The 25,377-nt window shown below is 53.5% G+C and overlaps 1 protein-coding gene across 14 annotated transcripts in view; it reads left to right on the top strand.

Annotated features, from left to right (window-relative positions):
- The window catches only part of ZMYND8 (zinc finger MYND-type containing 8), a 103,731-nt gene that overhangs the window by 44,169 nt on the left and 34,185 nt on the right, over nt 1-25,377 (top strand). For all 14 annotated transcript variants that reach the window (XM_062204305.1, XM_062204300.1, XM_062204312.1 and 11 more), the window contains 7 exons: nt 2,037-2,150; nt 4,331-4,423; nt 5,515-5,602; nt 8,560-8,615; nt 11,839-11,916; nt 12,845-12,960; nt 16,946-17,427. In XM_062204305.1, the coding sequence (XP_062060289.1) occupies nt 2,037-2,150; nt 4,331-4,423; nt 5,515-5,602; nt 8,560-8,615; nt 11,839-11,916; nt 12,845-12,960; nt 16,946-17,427 (1,027 nt within the window). The remainder of the gene's footprint in view (nt 1-2,036; nt 2,151-4,330; nt 4,424-5,514; nt 5,603-8,559; nt 8,616-11,838; nt 11,917-12,844; nt 12,961-16,945; nt 17,428-25,377) is intronic.

The following is a 25,377-nucleotide window of genomic DNA, read 5'->3' as shown; positions in this document are numbered from 1 at the left end:
CCAAGCCTTTTGGCCATCTTCAGCTGTTTTCCCAGGCACATTGGCAGGGAGCTGAATTGGAAGTGGAGCAGCCAGGTCTTGAACTGGTGCTCATATGGGATTCCATTGTCACAGGCAGGTGCTTAACCTGCTGCACCATGCCAGCCCCGAGAGATTTATTGATTGATTTGAAAGGCAGAGTTAGAGAGAGAGGGAGGGAGGGACACAGAGGGATCTTGCAGCCGGTGGTTTACTCCCAAATAACCAGAACGGCTGGGGCTAGGCTGGGCAGAAGCCAGGAACCAGAAGCTTCTTCTGGGTCTCCCTTGTGGATGCAGGGGTCCAAGTAGTTGAGCCACCTTCCACTGCTCTCTCAGGCACATTAGCAGGGAGCTGGATTGGAAGAGGAGCAGCTGGGATTTGAACCGATGCCCATATGGGATGCTGGTGTCACAGGCAGCAGCTGAACCCGCTGTGCAGCGATGCAGGCACCAGGCAGGCGGATTTCACCTGCCATCCTCCTGCTGCTGTCGATTCGCCCTTGGGCTGAGTGGGCAGTGTTGGGGCACCAGTCCCTGTGCAAAAAAAAAGGCTTCCGGAGAACTCGCTGTCAAGTGTTGTGAGAACCGCAGGCACTGGCATGCAGCAGGGAGGAGTGGGGTGGGAGGGAGGGAGAGTTGTGACTTGCAGCCTGGGGTTTGCCTTGGATAGCTAGCTGGACACAGACTGCAATTCAAGCAGGTAGGTGCTGTGTGTCTGCGACTCAGGGCCCCGTGTTGCTTCCAGGGGAGGCCGGCAACATGCACCATGAGAGGGTTCAGCCCTGGTAGCTCAGCTGTGAGGCCCTTGCATCCCCCACTCTCTGCTTCTGAGCACCTGTGTCACCCTTGTCCTCTTCAGCTGACCACACACAGCGGGGAGCTCCCTTTGGAGGTTCTGGAGATGGAATGGGACCGGGATCCGGGTCCATTGGCGCAAACTCTGCTCAGCTTTCCCTCCACAGGTGGCTAGGGGGCATTTCCTGGCATCGCCAGGGTTGAGCAGTTTTGTTGTTGCTGTTACCGAGAGCCCTTGTGAAGCCCTGGGATACCGAACCAGGTTTATACAGCACAGCCTGGTTTCAGCCATTTTTCTGAATCCGCTTTGATGGGAATTTGTCTAGGAAATAATATTCATGGTCCATGACGAAGACATACCCCCTTTTAAAAATATTTTATTTTATTTGCTTGAAAGGCAAACTAACGGAAAGAGAGGGAGAGATAGGTCTTCCATCCGCTGCTTCACTCCCCGGATGGCCACATGGCTGGGGCTGGGCTGGACTGAAGCCAGGAAGTTATAACTGCATCCAGGTCTCCAATGGGGGTGGAAGGGGCCCAAGCACTTTGGCTGGGCTCTGCTGCTTTCCCAGGTGCACTCGCAGGGAGCTGGATTGGAAGTGGAGCCGCTGGGACTCCCAGCTGGTGCACATTTGCGATGCCGGCCTCACTGGCAGTGGCTTAACCTGCTGTGCCACAGCACTGGCCCCAGTAGACAGACGTCTTGGGGGAAGTTTTGCTGGAATGTTGTGAGTGGAGTTCACATCAGTGGCGATGGAGAACGAGGTCATAGTCCATGCTGGTCCGCTACATTTCCCTGGGTTCTTTCTACAGGGTAGTCTGTCTCTTTCATTTCTGATAGCCCAGAGCCCTAGATGGGTGAGATGAGTGGTCGCTCAGTGTTCTCCATCAGTGCCTGTCTTAGCCCCTGCTTGAATCCCAGGGTTTTAACACTGGCAGTTTTCAGGACCCTGTCTTAGATGCACACCTCTCTCACATCCTGTCATCCTCAGGAGTGAAAAGACGTCCTAAGATGATGGGACCTGAATTGATGTGCTTTTTAGCTTTACCCGCCAGGTCCGTTTGGGGCTCTTAGTTTGGGGTCCTCGCTCGTTGGATGGGAATTGCTTGCCAATGGGTGAGTTTCCTGGCACAAAAACCAAAAAGAAGGCGGCAGGGGAAGTGAGGAGGTGGGTGCTGACGTCTCCTAACTGCGTATTTGTCTGTGATTTTGACTTGTAGAAAATTACAGTAGCAGAGTGCATCGAGACCCAGAGCAAAGCCATGACAATGCTTACCATTGAACAGTTATCCTACCTGCTCAAGTTTGCCATTCAGAAAATGAAACAGCCGGGGGTAAGAAGAAAGCTCCTCTCGTTCTAAACGTCCATGAAAGCGGTGGCTGCGTTTGTCCTGTCGACCTCTTGCCTGCTCCGTGCTCCTCCGTGGGCTTTCTTGTGGGTCCAGGTCCAGACACCCGTAGTGAAACACGAGCTTCGCCACGGCAGCCGCGGCGTCTTGGTTGTGAGCTCTCTGTGTCACGAACCGAGTTTGCCCGGGACTTGACAAACCGTGGAAGCTCGGGGGGGTTATTCTGATTGGTTGTGAAATGAGCCCTCACTCCCCGCCCTGGGCAGATTGCAGCAGCTCAGCTGAGTAGAGCCTGCACGTGAGACACAAGCTGGCGAGAGGCCTGAGTGGGGGTTTGTGGTGCAGGCTGTGCCCGGTAAGGAAACCCCACGTGTGAAAGCAAGGTGGCCTCTTCTGATGGGCAGGTGTGTGGCTCATGGTGCTGGCCCACCTGAGGTCTGAGTCGTACCGTGGCCACTGTGCTTTGTATGTTTATTATGGAAAATACCTTGTGTTTATTTTTTTTTAAAGATTTATTTTATTTATTTGAAAGGCAGTGTTACACAGAGGCAGAGGCTCACAGAGAGAGAGAGAGAGAGAGAGAGAGAGGTCTTCCATCTTCTGGTTCACTTCCCAGATGGCTGCAATGGCTGGAGCTGGGCCAATCTGAATCCAGGAGCCAGGAGCTTCTTCCAGGTCTCCCATGTGGGTGCAGAGGCCCAAGGACTTGGGCCATCTTCTACTGCTTTCCCCGGCCATAGCAGAGAGCTGGATCGAAAGTGGAGCAGCTGGGACTCGAACTGGTGCCCATAAAGGATGCCGACACTACAGGCAGTGGCTTTACCCGCTACGCCACAGTGCCGGCCCCTCTCAGATTAAGTTGATGCCAATTGGATATTGTTAAAATGGGACCTTATTTGTCTAACCAAACAATTATTGGAAGCAAAAATATGTAGCCTCAAAACAGTTAAAAAAATCCAAAAATTTTTTTCTGCTATAATGATTTTGAAAGGCAGAGTAATGAGTTGGAGGGGGGGTGGGGGAGAGAGAGAGAGAGAGAGAGAGATCTTCTGTCTGCTGGCTTACTCTTCTAGTGGCCCCAATAGCCAGGTCTGGTCCAGGCTAAAGTCAGGAGCTGGGAACTCTGCCAGGTCTCCCACATGGGTGGCAGGGGTCCAAGTTCTTGAGCCGTCATCAGCTACACTCTCAGGCAGATTAGTAGGAGGGTGGATTGGAAGCAGGGTAGCCAGGACTCTTAATTGGCACTCTGATACGGTTTGCCGGCGTCCCAAGCAGTGGCTTAACCTGCTGTACCATATCGCTGGTCCCAACTATTATGATTTTTATGTTCAGTGACAAGGAATACTTCTGTTTTTTGAAGCTTAATTTTCATTTGCTAACGACTGTGTATAAAAGACTGGGTCCTGTAACTTGTCAACACTGTAGAGTTAGAAAGCAAAGAGAAAAATCGAAGAGAACAATAATTTCATGTACATTGTTTGATGTGAAATCAATGAGGGCAGAGATTTGCCGGCTTTTACGGTGGCTTAGTCTTCCATTCTGATAACGGTGCTCGGATGACTACACATAAGCCCTTCAGATGTATTACTGTAATTTTAATGAAGTATTTTAGATTTTTTTATTGATGAGCGTATAACCAGCAGTCTACAAACTGGGCCTTGCATTTTGAGCTGATTCTAGTAGGGCTTAAGAAAGTGGATCAAAATGAAAAATGTGTGTAATCTCTTTGTATTTAAGGTAACTTGGCTTCTCAAAGGAGTAGCAAAATACCACTCCCTAAGCTTTATCCCCCGTTGGCACCCAACGAGCTGTCTCTTCTGTGTTGTCCTCCAGCTGACTTTGGTTAACGACATCTGCAGGGTATAGATGGGTCCAGGTTTCATAGTATAGTCGTGTGATGTCAGTCTTGGAGTGGAGTGGACCTATTACATTGGGTCTTATTGAAAATAAAATACAAAACCAAAATGCAGCTGGGCCCGGAGTTTTCGGTAACCAGTCAACAGTAGAAAGTGGACCCGACTTGGAGCTCCCAGCGTTACCCTTTGTGGAAGCTCCTAGACCCGTGTTGTCTGAAGAGTTGTCATCAGTGCTGCGCCCTCCGCGGGCGTCAGTGGTGGGCTTCCCCAGCAGTGACGGGCTTTGCCTGTGTATCTTCTCTTCTGCAGACAGACGCGTTTCAGAAGCCCGTGCCCTTGGAGCAGCACCCTGACTATGCGGAATACATTTTCCATCCCATGGACCTTTGCACCTTGGAAAAGGTTGGCGTCCATCCGAGAACCTCCGCGGTAGAGCCCACAGTTCCCGAGATGACTCGGAGCCTCCGCCACCTCCCAGGCTACTCTAGATAGATTATTTCTCCGCATTTCCCCGCCCCCTGTTTTATTTGGATAGAAGAATTCTCGATCCCCTGACTTCTCCCCTCCGTAGCGTTCTCCCACGGATGGCAGTGGAGTGTGAACACCCGCTGACGATACTGCTGCAAGTGATTCTAGCTTTTCGCCCACAAGAGTCGTAGTTCCCGAGAATTAGCGATGTGATTGATTGGAGCCTTGCTCCTCTTCTCTGTCTGTCGGAGGTGCTAATGAGAACAGCAGGAAGGAAGAAGAGAAAATTAAGTGTCTGGGAAATCTCTGAATTAGCAATAAAGATGTGGCTTCTTAGAGCTTGGCGTACTCTTCTGTTAAGGATGTTTCTTTAATGCCTGAAGGTGTTTTTAAAAATTCATGCCAACATTCCAGGAGGAACAAAATCACACTTGCATTGTAGATGGTGCATATTGGAGCTGATTTTCAGACTGTGGTAGCAACACAATATAGATAATAAAAACCACCCGTGAGGAGGCAGCAGTACTTCATGTTCACCTTCACTGCCAGCCCCCGAGCAGGGAATAGTCCCAACAGGCTTCACTCCCCTTCATGGTGGCGTGGGCGGGGGAAGGCAGCTTACAAAGGCAGGGCTGGAACCTTCGCTTCATCACCTGACAGCTTTGGAACGGAGGGTGGGCTCCTTAACTTACCTCCGTGTCGCCTTCCGTGGAGTGGGGCTGATGAGTAGGTTTGCACTGAGTTAACACTCAGCTTGGCCTGTGCAAACCACGTGGCTATGAAAAGCCATGCAGGGTCCATCAGAAGGAGCTGCGTGGTCAGTGGCAGCAGCCCCCGGTGAAGAAGATCATGTTAGTGTGGTGAGTCAGTGAGGCGGGGTTAGAGACCTCCAAAACAGTAGCCCCGGTGAAAGAGCCTGAACGAGTTAGGCACAGGCCTGCTGACCACATTCCCTGGGGTGTGGGGGTTCTTGCCGGGACTTGTGCCGACTCCCGGGGGTGACGCTCTGTGGCTTTTCTTCCCAGAATGCTAAGAAGAAAATGTACGGCTGCACGGAAGCCTTCCTGGCGGATGCCAAGTGGATCTTGCACAATTGCATCATTTATAACGGGGGTGAGTGGCTGCACCGACGACCGAGGGTGTGTGTGTCATGTGTGCCGCGTGTTCCATGTTCTCCCTGCCTTTGGAAAAACCAGGCTGCTGCTCACGTGTTTCAGAGCTAGGACTGAGAACAGTGTTTCCGGATTGCTGGTGTGTGTGAACAGGGGCAGCGATTCCAGGCTTTTTAAGGTGGAAGCTGCTGTCAGTGGCTCTGGGCCCCAGGGTGTTGCTTATCTTACTATTGTTTAAAAAACCTTATTTTAGTGAAGCTTTAATTGCATACAATAAAACAGGTTTTCTATGTGTATTTGGTTGCTTTGACAGATATTCCCAGATGTCATTTGACATTTAGCGAGGGTCTGTCTTTGCTCTGCTGATTCACTCCTCAAATGCCCACTATAGTGTTGAGGTGGATTCGTTCTGAGAGGAGGAGCGTGGTGGGGGCAAGAAGCACCGAGTCACCACACAGACCCCGGGAGTCAGGTGAAAGGAGACCAGAGGCGAGCAGCCCGCAGACTCGTTTATTTCAGTTGGTACAGCAGCTTATATAGCCAAGGCAGCCAATCCGGTCAAGGGGAAGTCTATGCCCTAACCAATCACAGCCTGTTGCCAGGCAGTTTCCGTTGCCATGTGGTTTCCGAAGCCATCCAATCACAGCCTGTGGCCAGGCTCCATTGTCATGTGGTTTCCAAAGCCATCCAATCACAGCCTGTTACCAGGCAGTTTCCATTGCCCGCGGCCATCTTGGCATGGCCTTCTGATTCCACCACACTATAGCTAGGGCTGAAGCCAGGAGTCTGGAACTCCATTCCTGTCTCCCACGTGGTGGTAGGGACTCAAGCACTTGGGCCCTTAACTGCTGCTTTCCCAGATGCATTAGCAAGGGGGCTAGAGTGTTGGCAGAACAGTCGGGACTTGAACCTGCGCTTGGCTTTACCGCCTGCACCACAACGCTGGCTGCTGCATTTCTGTTTGCTCCTTTCCAGCAAGCCCGGGTCCTTCAAGGGAGCCGCAGCTCTGCTTCCCGTACTCTGGATTGCTTTCTTTCCTGGAATATCCTATTTGTGGAGTTACAGAGAGCGCTCCCTGTGGCTGGCTGTTTTCGCGGTGTGCTGTTTGTGGGATTCGTCTCTTGTTGGGTCTGTTTGTTCTTTGTAATTGCTGGGTGGTTTTTCACTACACACATAACACAATTTATCCGTTCCTTTGTTGGTGTTAATACTTGGGCTGGTTCCAGCTTTCGGGTGTTAGAATGTAAGTTGCTGTGAGTTTCCTTGTGCAGATCCTTATGTTTTCATTTCTCCGGGGTAATACCTGCCGTGGTGCTGCTGGGTCATTGGCAGGTTTATATTTATGAGGGATTCTGCCAGGCTGTTTTTGCACATGGTTGTGTCATTTTGCACTCTACCAACGTGTGTGTGTGTGTGAGGTCTCCCTGCACCACGTCCTTACCAGCTCTTCAGTGTGTGAGATGCTGTGGTCATTTGAATTTTCCTTTTCCTAATGGCTTACTGGCATTGAGCATCTCTTAATGTGTTTGATAGTCATGTGTATGGCTTTTTTGTGGGTAAAACGGTCCAGTCTTTGGCTCATTTCGAAAGCTGGGTATTGAATTACAGTTTTGTTCTCTTCTGGCTGATGTTCTGTCTGTTGTGTTTGGGTGGATGTAGGGGATTTAGCCTCCTGGCCTAGTGGATTTGCACGGCCTCTGCTCCCCCAGCTCCCCCCTCGTCTTCCTCTGTCTACCTGCCGAGCTGTCTTCCAGTGTCCCCTGCTCCGTTCCTGTGGTCCCCTGGTCCCCTGGTCCCCTGGTGCTTCCTCCTGCTGAGCCATTCTTGCTAGCTTTGCCCTTCTGCTTCCTCAGCCTTCCGACTCAGCCTCTCAGTCCTCCCAGAAGCCTTTGCTGGTGTCCCGGCCTCGCTCGCTGGGCATGGCAGCATTTGTCAGTTTCTGAATGATGCTGTTGTGTGTTTGAGTTGCTCGCTAGGCTGTGAGCTCTCTTAACTGCAACCACCGTGTCTTGTTCCCCTCCCCGTACGTACCCCGTTCCTTTGGGCCTGGAGAAGACTGCTCCCTGGCGTTTGTAGAAAGGTACAGGGGCGAGTACGTGTCTGTTTTAGGTGCTCGCATCATTAGCTCTGTAGCAGAGCTAGGGGTGCCGGGGTGGGAGAAGAGGCACTAGGCATTGAGGATTTATATAAAGGTGACAAACAAGCCTATGGAAAGGCCTCTGTGCTCATACAACTGGTTGAGGTCAGGTGAAGAAAGAATCCCAGCACAAGCCAGGATGACCGCGGGCACGAGGTGGGCTCTGGCTAACGGAGGTCACAGCCTTCTGCTGGCCTGGAGAGGCCGCTGTGGGTGGCTCCTGTGCCCGAGGGGTACAGAGTTATCTGATGTCCTGAGTTTTCAAGGTGTGTGTGTGCGTGTGAATTCTTGTCAACAGTGTCTGAAAATACCAGATCAAAACAAACGTGACTGCTGGACCTTTGTCTTCCTCTGGTGTTGTGCAAAGGTGAAGGGTTTGGGGTTCAGAGTGGGGCCAGATGCCCATCCCATTGGCCGAGTGTTCTCCTGGGACCCGCCTGCCTGTGAACCCAGTGGCCTTGAGACGCTCACACGGAGCAGCTTTTCCGCACACCCTTCTCGGTTAGAATCTGAAACGAAGGGTCGAATGCGGCCCCTTCCCACTCACTGCAGCCTTTGGAGTGCCAAAGCCGTTTTCAAAAAGGAATCGGTCATCGGATGGAAAACTCCTGCAAAGTGCGTTTCGCAGAAAACGACGTTGACCCACCAACGCTTGGTTGACTTGGATGGGAGAAGTCACAGAATTTGAAATATTTTCGGGAGCCAGAAGCTTCCGGTTTTTAACCTTCGCATCTTCATCCTGGGGGAAAGTCGATCCAAAGGTTGTTAGCAGACACGCGCGTGTTTCCATTAGAATTAACCCTATTTTCTTATTCCTCTAGGAAATCATAAATTGACGCAGATAGCAAAAGTAGTCATCAAAATCTGTGAGCACGAGGTAAGTGTTTCCCACTGACCCACTTTAGAAGTTTCTGGACTGAAGGGTTGGAGCGGCTAAGGTTTCCTTTTGCAGCGTCGCTCTGTGGGAATCTGTGGTGTCTTTAGAATTCGGGAGGTGCAGACGGTATCCTCTGTCTTCAAGAAACAGGAAAGCAACCAAGAAGGCCCCCACTGTGTTGTCAGCCACGCTCGCCTGAGCGGTGACAGAAGGGAGGAAGAAAGGTGCTCACCTCTGAGTTTTCCTGGTGGCCTGGACAGCACCAGTGTTGCCACCTTAACCCGTAGTCTGTGGCATTGAATTCAGAGCCCTGCGAGTGCTCTTGGGGCTTTCACTTTTGGAGGCAGGGTCTCTATCGTCTGTCAGAGTGGCCTGGTGTCTTGGAGAATCTGTCCCTTTGGCAAACTTGTCCCTTGGGAATGGGCCCTGCGGGCTGCTGGGCAGTGAGGCCGTGTGGTTGTGGGGCTGGCCGTCAGGTGAAGTGTGGGTGGGAGACCTGTGTCATCGGAGTCCCATCGTAAGAATGAAACACTGAGGTGCACCGGCCTTCAACCTCTGGCCGCCATTCACTACCCCATCATTCATTCATTCATTCATTCATGTAGAAGAAACCGTGTTTGAATACCAGTGGCATCTCTCCCTGTCTGTTTATGTAGAGCTTTTTTTTTTTTTTTTAAAGACTTATTTATTTGGAAGACAGAGTTACAGAATGGCAGAGGCAGAGAGAGAGGGGTCTCCTAACTGCTGGTTCACTCCCCAAATGGCTGCACTAGTCAGGCTGGGCTGATCTGAAGCCAGGAGCCTGGAGCTTCTTCTGGGTCTCCCATGTGGGCACAGGGGCCCCAGCACTTGGGCCATCTGCTGCTTTCCCAGGTGTGTTAGCAAGGAGCTAGACTGGAAGTGGAGCAGCCGGGACTAGAACCGGCTCCCATATGGGATGCCAGCACTGCAGGCTGCTACACCACATACGGGCAACAGGCTCCTATGTAGAGTTTTATATTCTGCTTGTCACCGAGTTCAGTTTGTGTGTTTTCTGTTTTCCCCAGGATGAAAAAAGTTTTCCTGGCTGCATAGTGTGCCTGTGCAGCCCTTGGGTGTTTATCTGCTGACTGCTCTTTCATCATTTAGGCAGTGCCCAGGTTGTCAGCATTTTAAGCAGCAGGGTGATGCATGTCATTGCGCTTCCTTAGTATAAGTTTTATGTATCTATTTATTTATTTATTTTTGACAGGCAGAGTTAGACAGTGAGAGAGAGAGAGAGAGAGAGAGAGAGAGAGAAAAGTCTTCCTTTTCCCGTTGGTTCACTCTCCAGTGGCCGCTGTGGCTGGCATACTGCGCCAATCCGAAGCCAGGAGCCAGGTGCTTCTCCTGGTCTCCCATGCGGGTGCAGGGCCCAAGCACCTGGGCCATCCTCCACTGCACTCCCGGGCCACAGCAGAGAGGTGGCCTGGAAGAGGGGCAACCGGGACAGAATCCGACGCCCCGAGCAGCGCTAGAACCTGGTGTGCCGGCGCCGCAGACGGAGGATTAGCCTAGTGAGCCACGGTGCCGGCCCTTAGTGTAAGTTTTAGAAATGCAGTTGCCAGGGCAGAGGTCATGAGCGGGGCCACGGCTGCGGGCAGACGTCTCTTGATTGTTTTCTGGAGGAGCTGTAGCAGCTTGTGGAGCAGCCAGGAGTGGACGAGCCTGGGAACCCTGCTGTGTCCCTCCCAATACTGGGCGTTCTGACGTAAAAAGTCTCTGTGTGTGTGTTTCCCCGGCGGCATTGGGTAGAAGGAGGCGCTACATTCTGCTGTTTGTTCATTCGTTGTTCATCTGTGTTCATTGACCTGTTAGGTCAGTCGGTCTTCTGGATAATTCCTGAGCTCCTGTTGGGCGCATGGTACTCGCGTGATGACAGGGGACGGAACAGGGCTGACAATGATGGGAAGGCTACGGCAGCTACAGTGCGGCGGGCAGGTGCCTGGACTTAGGAGCCTGGCCCCACCGCTTGGCCTCGCTGAACCCTGGGGCAGGTTGCTCTGCTCCTTGGGCCTCATTTTCCCCCTCTCTAAATGGGAATACAGTAGTCCTCCGCTGGGCTTTGTGGGGAGTCTGATCGTCCTCGCGGGGCACCGAGGATGCCAGCGCACACTGTGTCTTCAGCACACGTTACCTGTGTGTCGGTGACGGTGTCACTGGCGGGGCTTTCGCTTCGTTTCCCATCCAGAAGGGCTTCAGTTCTGAGCCAGGAGGTCGCTCCAGGGTCGTGGGGGATGGACCATAAACCAGTGACCGAGCCTTCAGATGTTCATCAGTGGGAATGAAAGATAGGGGTTTGGTGTTGGTGAATACCACGGTTAGAGATGTGTACCAACTCAGCCGGCCAAGCAGGCGAGGCCAGTGAGGCCCACAGGAAGCCAAGGTGAGCTCAGGCTGGTGGGCAGAGGCCACATTGCACGTGGCCTTGGAGGAACCCATCAGATTTTTTAGTTTTTAAAAAAGATTTTCTTTATTTGAAAGGCAGAGAGAGTGAGAGAGAGAAAGAGGAGGGGGAGAGAGAGAGAGAGAGATCTTCCATCTGCTGGTTCACTCTCCAAATGGCTGCAATGGCTGGGGCTGGGCCAGGCTCAAGCCAGGAGCTTCCTCCTGGTCTCCCACATGGGTGCAGGGGCCCAAGCACTTGGGCCGCCTTCTGCTGCTTTCCCAGGCCACAGCAGGGAGATGGATAGGAACCGTAGTGGGTGTCAGAGGCCATGGCTTAACTCGCTACGCTTCAGCACCAGCCCTCGGTTCAGATTCTGTTGTGAGCTCCTCAACTTGGCACTGTTGACAGATGGGGACCCTGCACACCCCACATCCCAGTGGATCCCTCCGTGTCCCCAGTCCTGACAGCCAGCCGTGCCTGGAGGTGCTGAGGGGAGGGCGGAGTTAGCCTGCTCTGAGGAAGAACCACTGGGGTCCTGGGGAGTCCTTGGGAGGGCTTAGGCAGGGCAAGCATAAGATGGGGTCCCTGTGTGTTAAGGAGGACCCTGGCTGCCGGGTGGGGGATGGACAGTCACCCAGGGGAGAGTGGAGACTGGCGGGCTGGGGTAGATGGCCGGCACGTGACCCAGAGGGGGTGACAAGGTGGGCATGGGATTCACCTTGGAGGAGTTCCTGCTGTGGGGCTCTGCTTGGTCAGCGGGGTCCTGTGTATTCGTTGCTGTGGAGTGCCACGTTCTAACGTGTTTTTGCTTTGCAGATGAATGAAATTGAAGTCTGTCCAGAATGTTACCTGGCTGCCTGCCAGAAGCGAGATAACTGGTTTTGTGAGCCTTGTGTAAGTTGGGTTCCTTGCCTTGTTTGACCCCTGAGCTCCAGTGGTGACCGCGGCACAGCTTTCTCCCGGGGACTTGGGGATGAAATCTGGGGTGAAGTTTGAAAATGGGGAGTGATAGGAGCCTGGGTGGGACACACTGCTGGGCCCCGGAAATGACATCACGGTGTACTTGATTCCCTCGGGCATCGGCATGGGGCAGAGTCCGAGGTAGCTCACCGAGGTGTGGGACGCGGCAGGGGTGACACGAGCCTCCCGCCAGTGTGTCGTTCATGCATCATGTGCGCCTGTTTTACGATGTTTGTGAATTCTTCCCTGGATCAATTCCATGGTCTCTCCAGCTGTGTTTTTTTTTGGGGGGTGAAGAAAGTCGTCTTAGCATCCCCCAGGGGTCTGCCTTCTGCAGGCTGGAGCTGTGCAGAGAAAAGTGCATTGTCGGCTTGGGAGGGAGGTGGGGGCACTGGGTCAGGTGCAAAGATGGACCAAGTAACGTGAGGATCCTGAGCTGTGTTCTTTGGAGGCACACACGTGAGCAGCTGAGGCTCTGGGCCCCGATGAAGAGTAATCGGGGGCTCGGGCCGCCCCTCAGTGCGTGCTGGCGCCATGCACGCTTCAGCGTGCTGGGGCTGGGGTGGCTGTGCCCATGTGGCACAGGATGGCGAGTTGTCTGGCTCCTGGCCAGCCAGGTCATACAGCGCAGCCAGGACCTAAGCTGGTTCTGCCAGCGTTTCGTTCTGAGGCGCCCCACTTAAGCCCCTTTGCAGTCCTGGTCCCATGTCCGGACCTGGCGCTCTCTAGGGAGGACCCCTCGGCCTGGCCCTGATGGAAACTGGTTTTTCCATCTGCCGGCCCGAATCCCCTTCCACCGGCTCTCTCCTCGGTGTGCACCTTGCTGCCAAACACATCCAGACTGTGTCTTTTCTTTTCCTAGAGCAACCCTCACCCTCTGGTCTGGGCAAAGCTGAAGGGCTTTCCGTTCTGGCCAGCCAAAGCTCTGAGGGATAAAGACGGGCAGGTCGACGCCCGTTTCTTTGGACAACACGACAGGTGGGAGTCACCTTTATTGTATCCTTGGATAAGAAAAGAGGTGGAGGCTATGGCGATTATTTCCTGTTTTATGGTGGTGATGCCAGCTGGTGATCTTGGAGTTGAGGGATATTTCCCTGTGCTGGGCCACGCCTGGTAACGTGTGGGCTGCGGTTTTGCCAGGGACGTTAGAAGATAATCTTGCCTTCGGGCTTCCTGTGGGTGAAACCAGCATAGGCCTTGCCAGGGGGTTGCTGCTCCTTTTGGCCGGAGTTTTCTGGGGTAAATCCAACCTGTGTGTAACATTGCTGTTCAGAACAACGCTTTCAGGGGTCAGAAGTATCTTCCCAGATGACTCGCGTCTCACAGTGCCGAGCGGTCGGCTCCTCTGGCCTTCCCGCTGAAGCTGTGATGCGGAGTGGCAAGGGGGTGGGGGTGCTCTCTGCACAGGTGTGCACCTTCCCACGCTCCCCGGTCTGTCCTCTCGCTGCACAGTGAATCATTCCACCATCAGCAGTTCCCTGCACCGCGGGCCCCCCGTGTGCCTGAGCGTAGCAGGTGCCTACAGCCAGGAGCCTGTAATATCCGAGTTCTCTTCTAGCGGGTAATGTTGTGATTAAAGGAGGCAAAACCCCACCCTGAAGTGGGGAAGTGTAGGAGATTTAACATACTTAGAATAAAAATTATGTGCCCACCCACATATGTATAAAATACACCATATATATATTTTTATATATTTATAAGCACAGTTTTAAAAAGATTAACTTATTTATTTGAAAGGCATGGAGATGGAGAGGGAGAGGGAGGGACAGAGAGAGAGGAGAGAGAGAGAGATATCGCCCATCTGCTGGTTCACAACCCAGATTGTGCTGGGAGCCAGGAACTCCATCTGGGTCTCCCACGTGGGTGCAGGGGCCCAAGCACGTGGCCCATCTTCTGCTACTTCACATGTGTATCAGCAGGGAGCTGGGTTGGGAGCAGAGCAGCCAGGACCTGAACTGGTGCTCTGAGAGGGGATGGCGGCTGCACCACAGCGCCAGTCTCCGTGGGGCTGCTTTTAGCTTCCTTTACTGAGAAGAAAACCGCACCCCAGGGAGGGTAATGCTTCGCAGCTGGCCACACAGCTCTTATGCAGCCAAGCGGGGGTTAAAACACAGCCCTGTGATCTCTCTCTCTCTCTCTCTCTCTTTTTTAAGATTTAGTTATTTATTTGAAAGTCAGTTACACAGAGAGGAGAGGCAGAGAGAGGAGAGGCAGAGAGAGAGAGAGAGAGAGAGAGAGAGAGAGAGAGAGAGGTCCTCCATCTGATGGTTCATTCCCCAATTGACTGCAACCGATCCAAAGCCAGGAGTCAGGAGCTTCTTCTGGTCTCCCACGCGGGAGCAGGGGCCCAAGGACTTGGGCCATCTTCCACTGCTTTCCCAGGCCACAGCAGAGAGCTGGATTGGAAATGGAGCAGCTGGGTCTCGAACTGGTGCCCTTATGGGATGCCAGTGCCTCAGGCTAGGGTGTTAACCTGCTGCGCCACAGTGCCGGCTCCTGCAAAAGCATTTTGAAGTCCACACATATGCAGGGTTTTCTGAAAAGGTCCTGGTAGGGACAGGCATTCTGTATTCCCTATCAGTGTGCTGGGTTGAGTCCAGGCTCCTCTGCTTCCGATCCAGCTTCTTGGTCACGTATCCTGGGAAGGGAGCAGTGTGGGAGAGCAGGATGGAATTCCAGGCTCCTGGCTTTGGCCTGTCTCAGCCCCATCTATTGTGTGGATATTTGGGGATTGAAGATGTCTCACTCTGTCTCTCTGTCATTGCCTTTCAGACAAGCAAACCTTTAACCAAAAGCTCACGGAAAATGCTTGTTAGGACTTCAAAATTTTTTTTTTGCACAAGACAGACTCATTTTGTATTTCATTTTTCTTGAATGATTTTGAAGTCCCTTTGTTGTCATTTGCTGCTCTGGGCTCCTCCCCCACATAGGGGCTCATCCTCCATTCTGGGATGGCCCAGCTGAGCCTCACTCAGGGACAGGAGTCACTTGCCCGGGGGATGCCCCTAGGATCTCGCTGGCTTCTCAGACGTGTCCCCATCTCACCTGGATCCGGGCCCACTCGGTGTGCACACGCACAGGCTCACCTGGAGGCCCCGTCTCTGCTCAGCCCTCCCTCCCTCTGGCTAGCAATGTGGCTTTTCAGGTCTGGGTATAAGACAGCTGGGGATCCAATGAGAAGCTGGTGATTTCCAGCGCTCTGGGAGAGCGGCTTGCTGTTTGAAGTGTTGGTTTTGGTTTTGGTTTCTGTTTCGGTTCAGTATCACCGAAGATGGCACGCCAGCCACCTGCTCTGGATTCTGCCCGGGGGATGTGAATTCTTCCCTGGTGGTTTTCTTTTAAACATAGGAGTTAGTTGTCAAGTATTGGAATTGGGGCAAAGCGTACGGGTGGAGCATCTCGAATCTGAACATCAAAAATGCCCCAATCTGAAACTTCCATGTGCCAGCGTGGTGCCAGGAGCAGAAAGCTCCCTCCCTGACCTCGTGCGACGGGTCACCGGCAGAGCGCAGGTGCACCGGAACATCTTGTTGACAGCCACCTTCTGTGGGCACGGTGTAGATGCGTTTCGTGTTCAGACTTGGGTTTCGTCCCCGGAGCTCTCATTATGTAAATGCAGATGTTCCAGAACCTGAACAACACCGGTCCCCAGCTGAGGTTTCAGGTGGGCGATAGCTTGTGAGGTCAGGAGCCCGTGTTTCCTAAAGCTCATGGCATCAGCAGTGGAGTCCAGGTTCTGGCTGCCCACTGTGGACAGCGCTGAGTTGGGCGCCTCTTTGTCCCTGTGAGCTTCCTGCCGGGCTTTCTGCCCCCACTGCTGTGTCCCTGCCTTGACGCTGCGTGACTTTGTCCGCCTCGACTTTGTGTGACGTCCGATGGCCCCTTTGGACAAGCTCCTTCCCACCATGTCCCAGCTGCAGACTGGTGGACACCGGGAATCCTGAGGGGTCACCAGTGTGTCCTGATGGCCGTGTGTCACCCTTGCCGTCACCACCACGGCCCTGTGGGATCCCCGGCTGGACCCATGACCTGGCCACTGGCATTTTTGCTGTCTGGATTCCATGGGGTACGCTGGAAGGTGGGGTGCTGATGGCAGGAACATGGGTGGTGGAAGGGGCACCCCCGAAGGCCAGCGGGCTGTTTCTGGCGATTTCCCACGTGAGTTATCGCACGGTCAGTACCGTGTCGTCCTCGTCCCCTTTGGAATGGCGGTGAGCAGAGCAAGCTTCCTGTCCGCGTGGAGCCCAGTGAGGCTGGGGAGTAATTCTCCTTTGAGAGGTGTGGTCCAGGCCACCGTGGCTGGTGTGCTGCCCTCTGCCATCAGAATCCCAGGAGGGGTTCTTGTTTGCTTTTTAAATTTTTTTTTTATTTTTTAAATTATATTTTATTTTTTAAAGCAGGTTAAAATGACAGTATATCTAGCCTTTTCCCATTTTAGGAAAGTTTTTTTGTTGATGTTCTGTCTTGAAGGCAGGATGTGTCAGCTCAGTGGATCATTAACAAACCAATCAATCTGAGTGACTTTCAGAAAACGGAGTAAATAGTTCAGAATCCTGGCGGGGGCCAGCGTGGCCGTGCAGCAGGTGAACCTGGCAGCATCCCTGTGAGCTCCAGTTCCAGCCCAGGCTGCTCCGCTTCTGACCCAGCTCCTTGCTGATGGGCCTGGGAAAGCAGCGGAGGAGGCCCAAGTGCTTGGGCCCCTGCACCCACGTGGGAGAGCCGGATGGAATTCCAGGCTCCTGACCTCCGCCTGCCCCAGCCTTGGCCTCTGCGTCCATTTGGGGGGTGAACCAGTGGATGAGAGCTCTCTCTCTAACTCTGCCTTTTTAATAAATAATAAATCTTAAAACCACCATCACCAAGGACTGGTGGCCGGCGTGCTGGGCTCACTGGTGTTGCATTAAGGCCGCGGCAGCCGTGGGCTGCCTGGCGGTCACTGACGCTGTCTCTCTCGCCCTCCTAGGGCCTGGGTCCCCATCAATAACTGCTACCTCATGTCTAAAGAGATCCCCTTCTCTGTGAAGAAGACGAAGAGCATCTTCAACAGCGCCATGCAGGAGATGGAGGTGTACGTGGACAACATCCGCAGGAAGTTCGGCGTCTTCAACTACTCTCCGTTCCGGACGCCCTACACGCCCAACAGCCAGTACCAGATGCTGCTCGACCCCAGCAACCCCAGCGCCGGCACCGCCAAGGTGGACAAGCAGGAGAAGGTGAAGCTCAACTTCGACATGACGGCCTCCCCCAAGATCCTGCTCAGCAAGCCGGTGCTGGGCGGCGGCTCGGGCCGCAGGATCTCCCTGTCCGACATGCCCCGCTCCCCCCTGAGCACCACGTCCTCGGTGCACACGGGCTCCGACGTGGAGCAGGACCCCGAGAAGAAGGCCACGTCCAGCCACTTCAGCGCCAGCGAGGAGTCCATGGACTTCCTGGAGAAGAGCACAGGTCAGCCCCTGCTGGAGGAGGGTGGCGGGGGCCCCGGGGGCAGGGGTCCTATGGACCCAAGGCCAGAGCCACACCTCAGCCCCACAGGGGCCCTTCGGGGGTTCTGCTCCCTGGAGCTGAGTTTGAATGAGTGGCCAGGTGGGGTCCTTGCTGGGAGGGACCCAACTAGGAGAACGTGCTCCCCTGGAGGCCGCTGGAGGTCATTTCTGGCACTGGTGGGGATGGCCGGACGTCCTCCAGGGGTCAGGTCCAATGGCATGCCTCTCGGGGTAATCACATCGACCCCCCAGGATAGCATTCTTTCCCAAGATTTTATGTTAATAGAAAGTCAATTTCTCTGTCAAACCTGGCGGCTCAAGTGTTGCAGAGATGTGTGAGGCAAAGATCGGCCCCAGGCTCCTCCCGCGGCTGGCGGCCGCCCTGCGTTCGTGAGCCGGGCCGGGCAGAGTGGTGAGAAGGTGGCTGCTTCTCTCACACCCCAGCCTGCCACTCCGGGCCGTGGGGCTGTGGGCCGGGCTCGTAACTGCCCTGTGCTTGGGTTTCTCCCTCTGGAAGGTAACCATGGAAATAGGCCTTCCTCTAGGTTCTTGTATGGAGTGAATCAACACACACGCACGGGTCTCCGAGCAGTGCCCGAGGTAGACGGCAGAAATCCTGGCAGCTGTGCTCCGTGTCGTGTCGCTGGCTCCCTGGGTGGGGTCCGAGCAGGGGTGCAGCCGACGTGAGATGCTGGCTGGGAATCCAGCCGGTGATGGTGACCCCTCCCCTTCGGAATTTGGTCGCGTGGCAATGATTTGGCTTCATTGCTTGCGTGAAGAAATGGTTTTGCCCTTATTTTTCCCAAAACACCATCTCAGTTTGTTCTCTGGGGGCAGTGGGGGCAGTGGGGCTTCTACCCCAGCGTGGGGAAGAAAGGCGGGGAGACGGTTGGTCGGTCGGTCGGTGGGAGCCGCCCCCACCCTGGCTGCCGGGCCCTGGCCCCTGCTCGCTGTGCTGGCGTGTGGACCCGGCTTTGCAAATCTGAACGCTGTTCCGTTGACATCGGAAATCTCCCTCGCTTAGGTCTCAGGTCAGAATACCTTAGGGCGGATCCTAGAACGAGTAAAGCAACCTCCAGGTGCCCCCCAGCCCAGCCTGTGAACCCCGGAGAGCCTGCTGCACGTCCCCCACCCCCCATCAGAACTGCTCGGGGAGCCGAGACCACGGACGTCCCGTGATGACACGCGGGGACCTCCTTGGCGGGGAATTCTGGGCCGCCCGTCCTGGCCGTGCTGCTTCTTGGGCTATTCTAAGGCGGTGCTCTGCCGGCTGCCTGCGTAGTGACCAGAGGGGCAGAGGGACGTGTGGCTTTTGGTTTTGCAAAATAAGGCCGCGGTCTCTCCTGTTCTGATTCATAACCCCGTCAGCATAGCTGCTCAGGTTGGGCTTTGTTCTAGACTGATGTGGGCTGTGTTGACAGAGTTCTAGAAAAATCTTCCTTTGCTCCCTTGTTTCTCCTTTCTTTTTTTAAAAATATTTATTTATTTAAAATAAATTTTAAATATTTAAAATAAATTTAAAAGAGTTACAGAGAGAAAGAGATCTTCCATCTACTTTTTTTTTTTTTTAAGATTTTTATGTGTTTATTTGAGATGTAGAGTTACAGACCGTGAGGGGGAGAGACAGCTCAAGGTCTTCCTTCCTCCAGTTCACCCCTCAAATGATCACAATGGCCAGAGCTGCTCTGATCCAAAGCCAGGAGCCAGGAGCTTGTTCCAGGTCTCCCATGCAGGTGCAGGGGCCCAAGGACTTGGGCCGTCCTCCACTGCTTTCCCAGGCCGTTAACAGCGAGCTCTTCCATCCACTGTTTGACTTCTCAAATGGCTGCAATAGCCAGAGCTGAGCCAGACTGAAGCCAGGAGCCAGCACTTGGTCCACAGTGACTGTGCCACACTGACGGCCCCGCCCCCTTGCCTCCAACTGGAGTCCTGCAAGTCCTGGTTTTCTTCTGAGACCATGGTGCTGGTTAAGCCAAGTTCACAAACCTGGTACTTAATCACACAAACCTAGTTAAGTTCTCCTAGATGCTGTGCACTGGGAAATTGCACGTTTTAATGTGGGGAGCAACTTAGTGGATCATTGTTGCCTGACCTTGCTGTGTGACCTTTTGCCATATCTTACCACACAGGTAACATAGAACCTGCAAGTTAGCTTTGTCCTAAGCTAAGCGGAACGTGTGATTCTCATGCGTTTTAAATTTGGTTGCTTTTTTTCCCCCTAATAAGCATGAAATTAATACATAGCTAGTAAAATAAGCATGTTGGTGTGTGAACCGCTTTGAAAGGAGAGAGGTGTTGAGGTCTTCAGTCTGCTGGTTTACTCTGGGCCAGGCTGCAGCCAGGAGCCTGGCGCTCCATCTGGGTCCCCCACTTAGGGTAGTAGGAACCCAAGTACTGGAACCAACACTTGCTGCCTCCCCGTGGTGCACAGCAACAGGCAGCTGGGTTGCAAACTGTCAGGACTGGAACCCAGAGACTGGTATGGGGCGAGGTGTCCCAAGCGGTGGCTAAACCATTGCATAAAACATCTGGCCCCCCCCCCCCCCAGCTTTATGGCAGCATGAGGATGCGTGGGGTGTTCAGTTTACTTCCCTCCTTCCTTGGGAGGTACAAAAGGAGAGAGAGAGAGATGACATCGGACTTGGGACAAAATTCCTGCGCACTTGAGTGGCCTTTTGGGTGAGAGGTGAGTGAGTTCCAGTAGATTTAAAAATCTCCTTCTGGGGCCGGCGCTGTGGCACAGTGGGTTAACGCCCTGACTTGCAGTGCTGGCATCCCAAATGGGCACTGGTTCAAGGCCTGGCTGCTCCGCTTCCGATCCAGCTCTCTGCTGTGGCCTGGGAAAGCAGTGGAAGATGGCCCAAGTCCTTGGGCTTGCACCCACGTGGGAGACCTGGAAGAAACTCCTGGCTCCTGGCTTCAGATCGGTGCAGCTCCTGTGGTTGTGGCCATCTGGGGCGTGAACCAGCGTATGGAAGACCTCTCTCTCTCTCTCTCTACATCTCTCTGTAACTCTTTCCAATAAATAAAAATAAATCTTTAAAAATCCTCCTCCTACAATGTGACCCCCTCTCGGTTTGTCCGTGGATCTCTGCTAAGCTGAGAGCCACTGGGTAGCGGGGAAAAGGAGCGCCTTCCCTGTGCGGGGCCACGCAGTCCATGCTGCAGGCCATGGGGCGTTCGTCACATCTGTGCACCCTTCAGCCCCGAGGTCGCCGGGCACAGGTGGAGGCTACGACACTTGTCGACTGACATGGGATTTGGCTTGCGTGTTAGTTGTGTGTTTCCTGAACTGTTAATTCTTTCACACACACTCCCACCCCCAAGGGGAAGCGCTCTAGGCCTCACCCTAGATCCTAATCCAGGTGGGGTTTCTTTGCGCCATACTGCCCTCTGGTGTTAGCAGCGAGAGTAGCAGTTAGAGGATCGAGAAGTTGAATGAGGGGGTGGGTTGCAGTGCTCTGAGCCATCAGGGAGGATAGAATGGAGCCAGGCCTGCTTTATCCACACGGTGTCAGGGGAGGTTGTCACGTCCTGGGAGGCAGCAGCCACACACAGTCTCAGCAGTGGGGGTTCTGTAGCAGCTGTGTGAAAGGACACGTTGAAATCAGTTGTTGTCTAAGACATCTTAATAAATCTTTCACTGGGGCCTCTGCTGGTGGCGCTGTCAGAGCAGAGGGGACATGGCGCTGGGGCCGGGGCAGGACAAGCTTTTCGGAAGTTCTTCCACTCCTGGGCCGGATACTGGCTGAAGGTAAAGCCGTGGAACCGTGAGCAGGGAGGCGTCGCGCGCCCAGGAAGGTCCCCAGGAAAGGTGCTGCCCGCAGGCTTGAAGGGAGTTCAGCCGGCGTGAGCGTGGGAGAGGAGGCCCCAAAGAAGTTCTAGGCGAGAAGGTTTATTTATTTACTTATTTTTTGGCATTTAGAGACGATTACAGTATTGGGAAACACCCGGACTGACATCTGTATGGAACTGGCAGCAATGAAGCTCCCATTCCACTGACGTTCTGAAGTGTTTTATCGTCTGAGTCATTTCCATATCTCTTTCTCTAGAGATTAAGAGAGAGAGGCAGAGACAGAGAGCTCTTCCATCCACTGGTTCACTCCCCAAATGGCCGCAGCGGCCAGAACCGCATTGATCAGAAGCCAGGAGCCAGGAGCTTCTTCCGGGTCTCCCATGTGGGTGCAGGGGCTCAAGGACTTGGGCCATCATCCACTGCTTTCCCAGGCCACAGCAGAGAGCTGGATCAGAAGTGGAGCAGCTGTGACAGGTGCCCATTTGGAATGTTGGTGCTGCAGATGGTGGCTTTACTGGCTGTGCCACAGCACTGGCCTCTCCTTGTGACAAACTAATGCCGTCTTTTTCTTTCCTTTTTTTTTTTTTTTTAAATGTATTTATTTAGAGGTAGAGTTACAGACAGAGAGAGGGAGAGACAGCAAGAAAGGCCTTCCATCCACTAGTTCATTCCCCAAATGACTGCAGTAGCCAGAGCTGAACTGATCCGAAGCTTTTTCCGGGTCTCCCACGTGGGTGCAAGGGCCCAAGGACTTGGGCCATCTTCTGCTGCTTTCCCAGGCCATAGTAGAGAGCTGGATTGGAAGTAGAACAGCAGGGACTTGAACTGGAGTCCATAGGGGATGCGCATCTACTACAATACAGCACCAGCACCTAATGCTGTCTTAAAAAAAAAAAAAAATTTTTTTTATTTACGAATGTGAATTGAATGGCTAAGAGAGAGACCAAGAGCTCTCATTCACTGGTTCACGCCCCAAGTGCCCACCAGCGGGGGTGGGGGTGTGTGGGGGGGTGGACTGAGGCTGAACTCGGGAGCCCAGAATTCGATCCAGGTCTCCCACATGGTTGGCAGGGATCAAACCGCATGATTTGGGGCCAGTGCTGTGGCACAGCAGGTTAAAGCCCCGGCATCCCATATGGGTGTTGATTGAGTCCCGGCTGCTCCAGTTCTACTTCAGCTCCCTGCTAATGAGCCTGGGAAAGCAGAAGAGGATGGCCCAAGTGCTTGGACCCCTGCACGCATGTGGGAGACCTGGAAGAAGCCCTGGCTCCGGGCTCTAGATCATCTCAGCTCCAGCTGTGGTGGCCATTTGCAGAATGAACCAGCGGATGGAAGACCTCTCTCTCTCTCTCTCTCTCTCTCTGTAACTCTGTCTTTCAAATACACAAAATAAACCTTTAAAAACACACACACACGTGAGCCATCCCCACTGCTTCTTAGTGTCTGCATTAGCAGGACACTGGGATCAGGAGTCCGAGCTGGGACTTGAACCCAGGCATTCAGGTGTGATGCAGGCATCAGAACCAGCACTGCCCCTGCGTCACACTGTCAGCACTTCCTTCTGCTTGGGGCTTGTGGAGCTCAGAGTCGTGAGATTGGAATACCGGGAACTGGACGGGTGTTGGGGCACAGTGGGCTAAGCCACCGCTGGCCACGGCCACATCTCCCATCAGAGCTACCGTCCTGGCTGCTTCGCCCCCCCCGTCCAGCTCCCTGCTAATGGCCTGGGGATGCAGTGGACGGTGGCCCAAGTGCTTGGGCCCCTGCACCCATGTGTGTGACCCAGATGGAGTTCCAGGCTCCTGGCTTTGGCCTGGTCTAGACCTGGCTGTTGGTGGCCGTTTGAGGAGTGAACCAGTGGGTGGAAGATCTCTCTCTCTAACTCCGCCTTTCAAATAAATAAATAAATCTTAAAAAAAAAGAAAAAGAAAAAGAAAAAGAAAAAACTAGGTGCATTTTGCTTTGCCAAAAGCCTTTAATCTGCAGTACCCTGGAATCTGCTGGCTTGGTGGCCAAAGTGGTTTGTATTCTCCCCGATTTTCCCGGTTCCTCCTTTATCTTGGCCCCCTGTACCAAATTGATGTCTGCTCCGGTACTTGCTTGCACAATGACTATGTAATTCATTAATATGGAATGGTAGCAGTCCTGGGGCTGGCATTCACCTCTGGGTGGGGGGGTAATGGGCCTGGCTGCACTATAGGTTACCATTTAGGGAGAAAGGGAAGTATTTTCATGTCCACTTTTGTAATTGTGAAATTCCTATGCTTTTGTCCTAAAATGATTGTTAATTATTAAACTGAAGTCGCTGATAACGCCAGGCCCCCTGGCGGGCCCTGGGTCGTCTTCTTGGCTTCCCCTGTGTTGGTTTCTGTGTCTGCAGGACTTCTGGGGTTCAGGCAGATTGGGAATTGGAGGAGATCGGGGTGAATGAGAACAGAAATAGGCTCCTTGCGGTGACCTGTGACACAGCCGTGTGCTTGTTGATGCACACGCGTGTGTAACGCTCCCCCAGGCCGCAGTCGATCTTCTGAGCCATGATGCGTTTCCACTCTTGAATTTCCTGCTCCATGTGCTTCTCACAGCCCACGGAGGGTGAAGCCACGGCCTGCAGGTCGCACAGCACCCAGCAGGAGAGGCTGCCTGTGTGTGCGGGCCCGGGGACCTCTGCCCTGGTCCCTGGCCGAGGGGGAATGTGGGCTCGGCGCTGCCAGGTCGCTGATGTTCCAGACGGCCCCCTGGTGTTTCCTCTATCCTGCGTCAGGTGCACCTGTTGGTGTAGATAGTATAGGAATTAAAAAAAAATTTTTTTTGAAGATGTATCTTATTTATTTGAAAGGCAGAGTTACAGAGGGAAAGTGAAAGAAAGAGGGAGATCTTCCATCTGCTGGTTGACTTTCCTAGGTGGCTGCTACAGTCAGGGCTGGACCAGGTGAGAGCCAGGAGCCAGGAGCTTTGTTCAGGGACCCAAGGACCTGGGCCGTCCTCCACCGCGTTCTTAGGCGCATTGGCAGGGAGCTGGATCTGGAAGTGGAGCAGCCGGGATGCTGGTTGCAGGCAGTGGCTGAACCCTCGATGCCACAGGCAGACCCTGGAATTTTTTAAAAATGTAAACTTGTTTTACAGATATTTTTCCATCCTTTCCTTCAAAACGGCATTTACCGGCACCTCCTGACCCCTCCGGGCCCTGGGTGCTGCTGTGCTCAGCTGTGCTCAGCTGTGCGTGCCCCCCAGGAATTGTGCAAGGTGCAGCCCGGTAGCACAGAGGTCATTCCTGAGGCCTGATAAGTTGGGGAAACTCAGCATGAACCATGAACTGCCCCAGCCTTGTGCGCCCCGAGAGCTGGGGTGTATGGGAAGGTGGGGCCCCGTGTTAGGATTTTATTCCAGGGTCAGAACAGCACGTAGTCCGTGGTAGGCTTTTGCAGAGGTAGGTAAGGTGAACTAAACATCAAAGCCCATGATCTGATTAAATTATCTGTGACTTCAAAGGCGGTTAGTTCTTTCTTTGGGCGAGATTTATGGCTTTATGAAAGGATTGGCATTTGTTTCAAAGCCTAATTGAAATGAACGTTTCCAAATGCCTTTGCTTTGCAGAAGTCCAGCGTGGTTTCCAGGCGTGGTTCTCGGCCCCCTGGACATCTGGGCTGGACGGTTCTAGCCATGGGGCCATCCTGTGCCCTGCAGGAAATTCCGCGGCATCTCTGGCCTCCGGCCTTCAGATGCCAGCAGCTTCCTCCCCTTCCGTCACTACTGACACTGGCGTCTCCAGACGTGGCCTGGGCTTCGCCTGCACACTGCTGAGAGCCACGCCACGGACGGAACGCACCAGGCTTTCAGGTTCTGCCGTTGATGGCGGCATTCCCATGGTGTGACGTTCCAACGTCGTAGCTCTTCCATGTTTCCATTTAATTTTGTATAAAATATTCTTTTCAAAATGTAGTATTACACAATAAATAGCTCATAAATCCACCGGAAGGGGCCAGCTGCTAGGTCTAACCCACCTGCTGGCTGTTCCTTAGGGTTTCTGATACATAGAATCGTGTGGACAAGAACGTCATTGTGTTGGAATAGGATCGGAGTGAACCTTCTGTCTCCACCTGTCTAGTTACTTGTTTG

This window comes from Lepus europaeus, chromosome 10 (assembly GCF_033115175.1).
Source record: "Lepus europaeus isolate LE1 chromosome 10, mLepTim1.pri, whole genome shotgun sequence".
Taxonomy (NCBI): domain Eukaryota; kingdom Metazoa; phylum Chordata; class Mammalia; order Lagomorpha; family Leporidae; genus Lepus; species Lepus europaeus.
The sequence above is the reverse complement of the archived record's forward strand: the minus strand, read 5'-3'. Positions and strand labels throughout refer to the sequence as shown.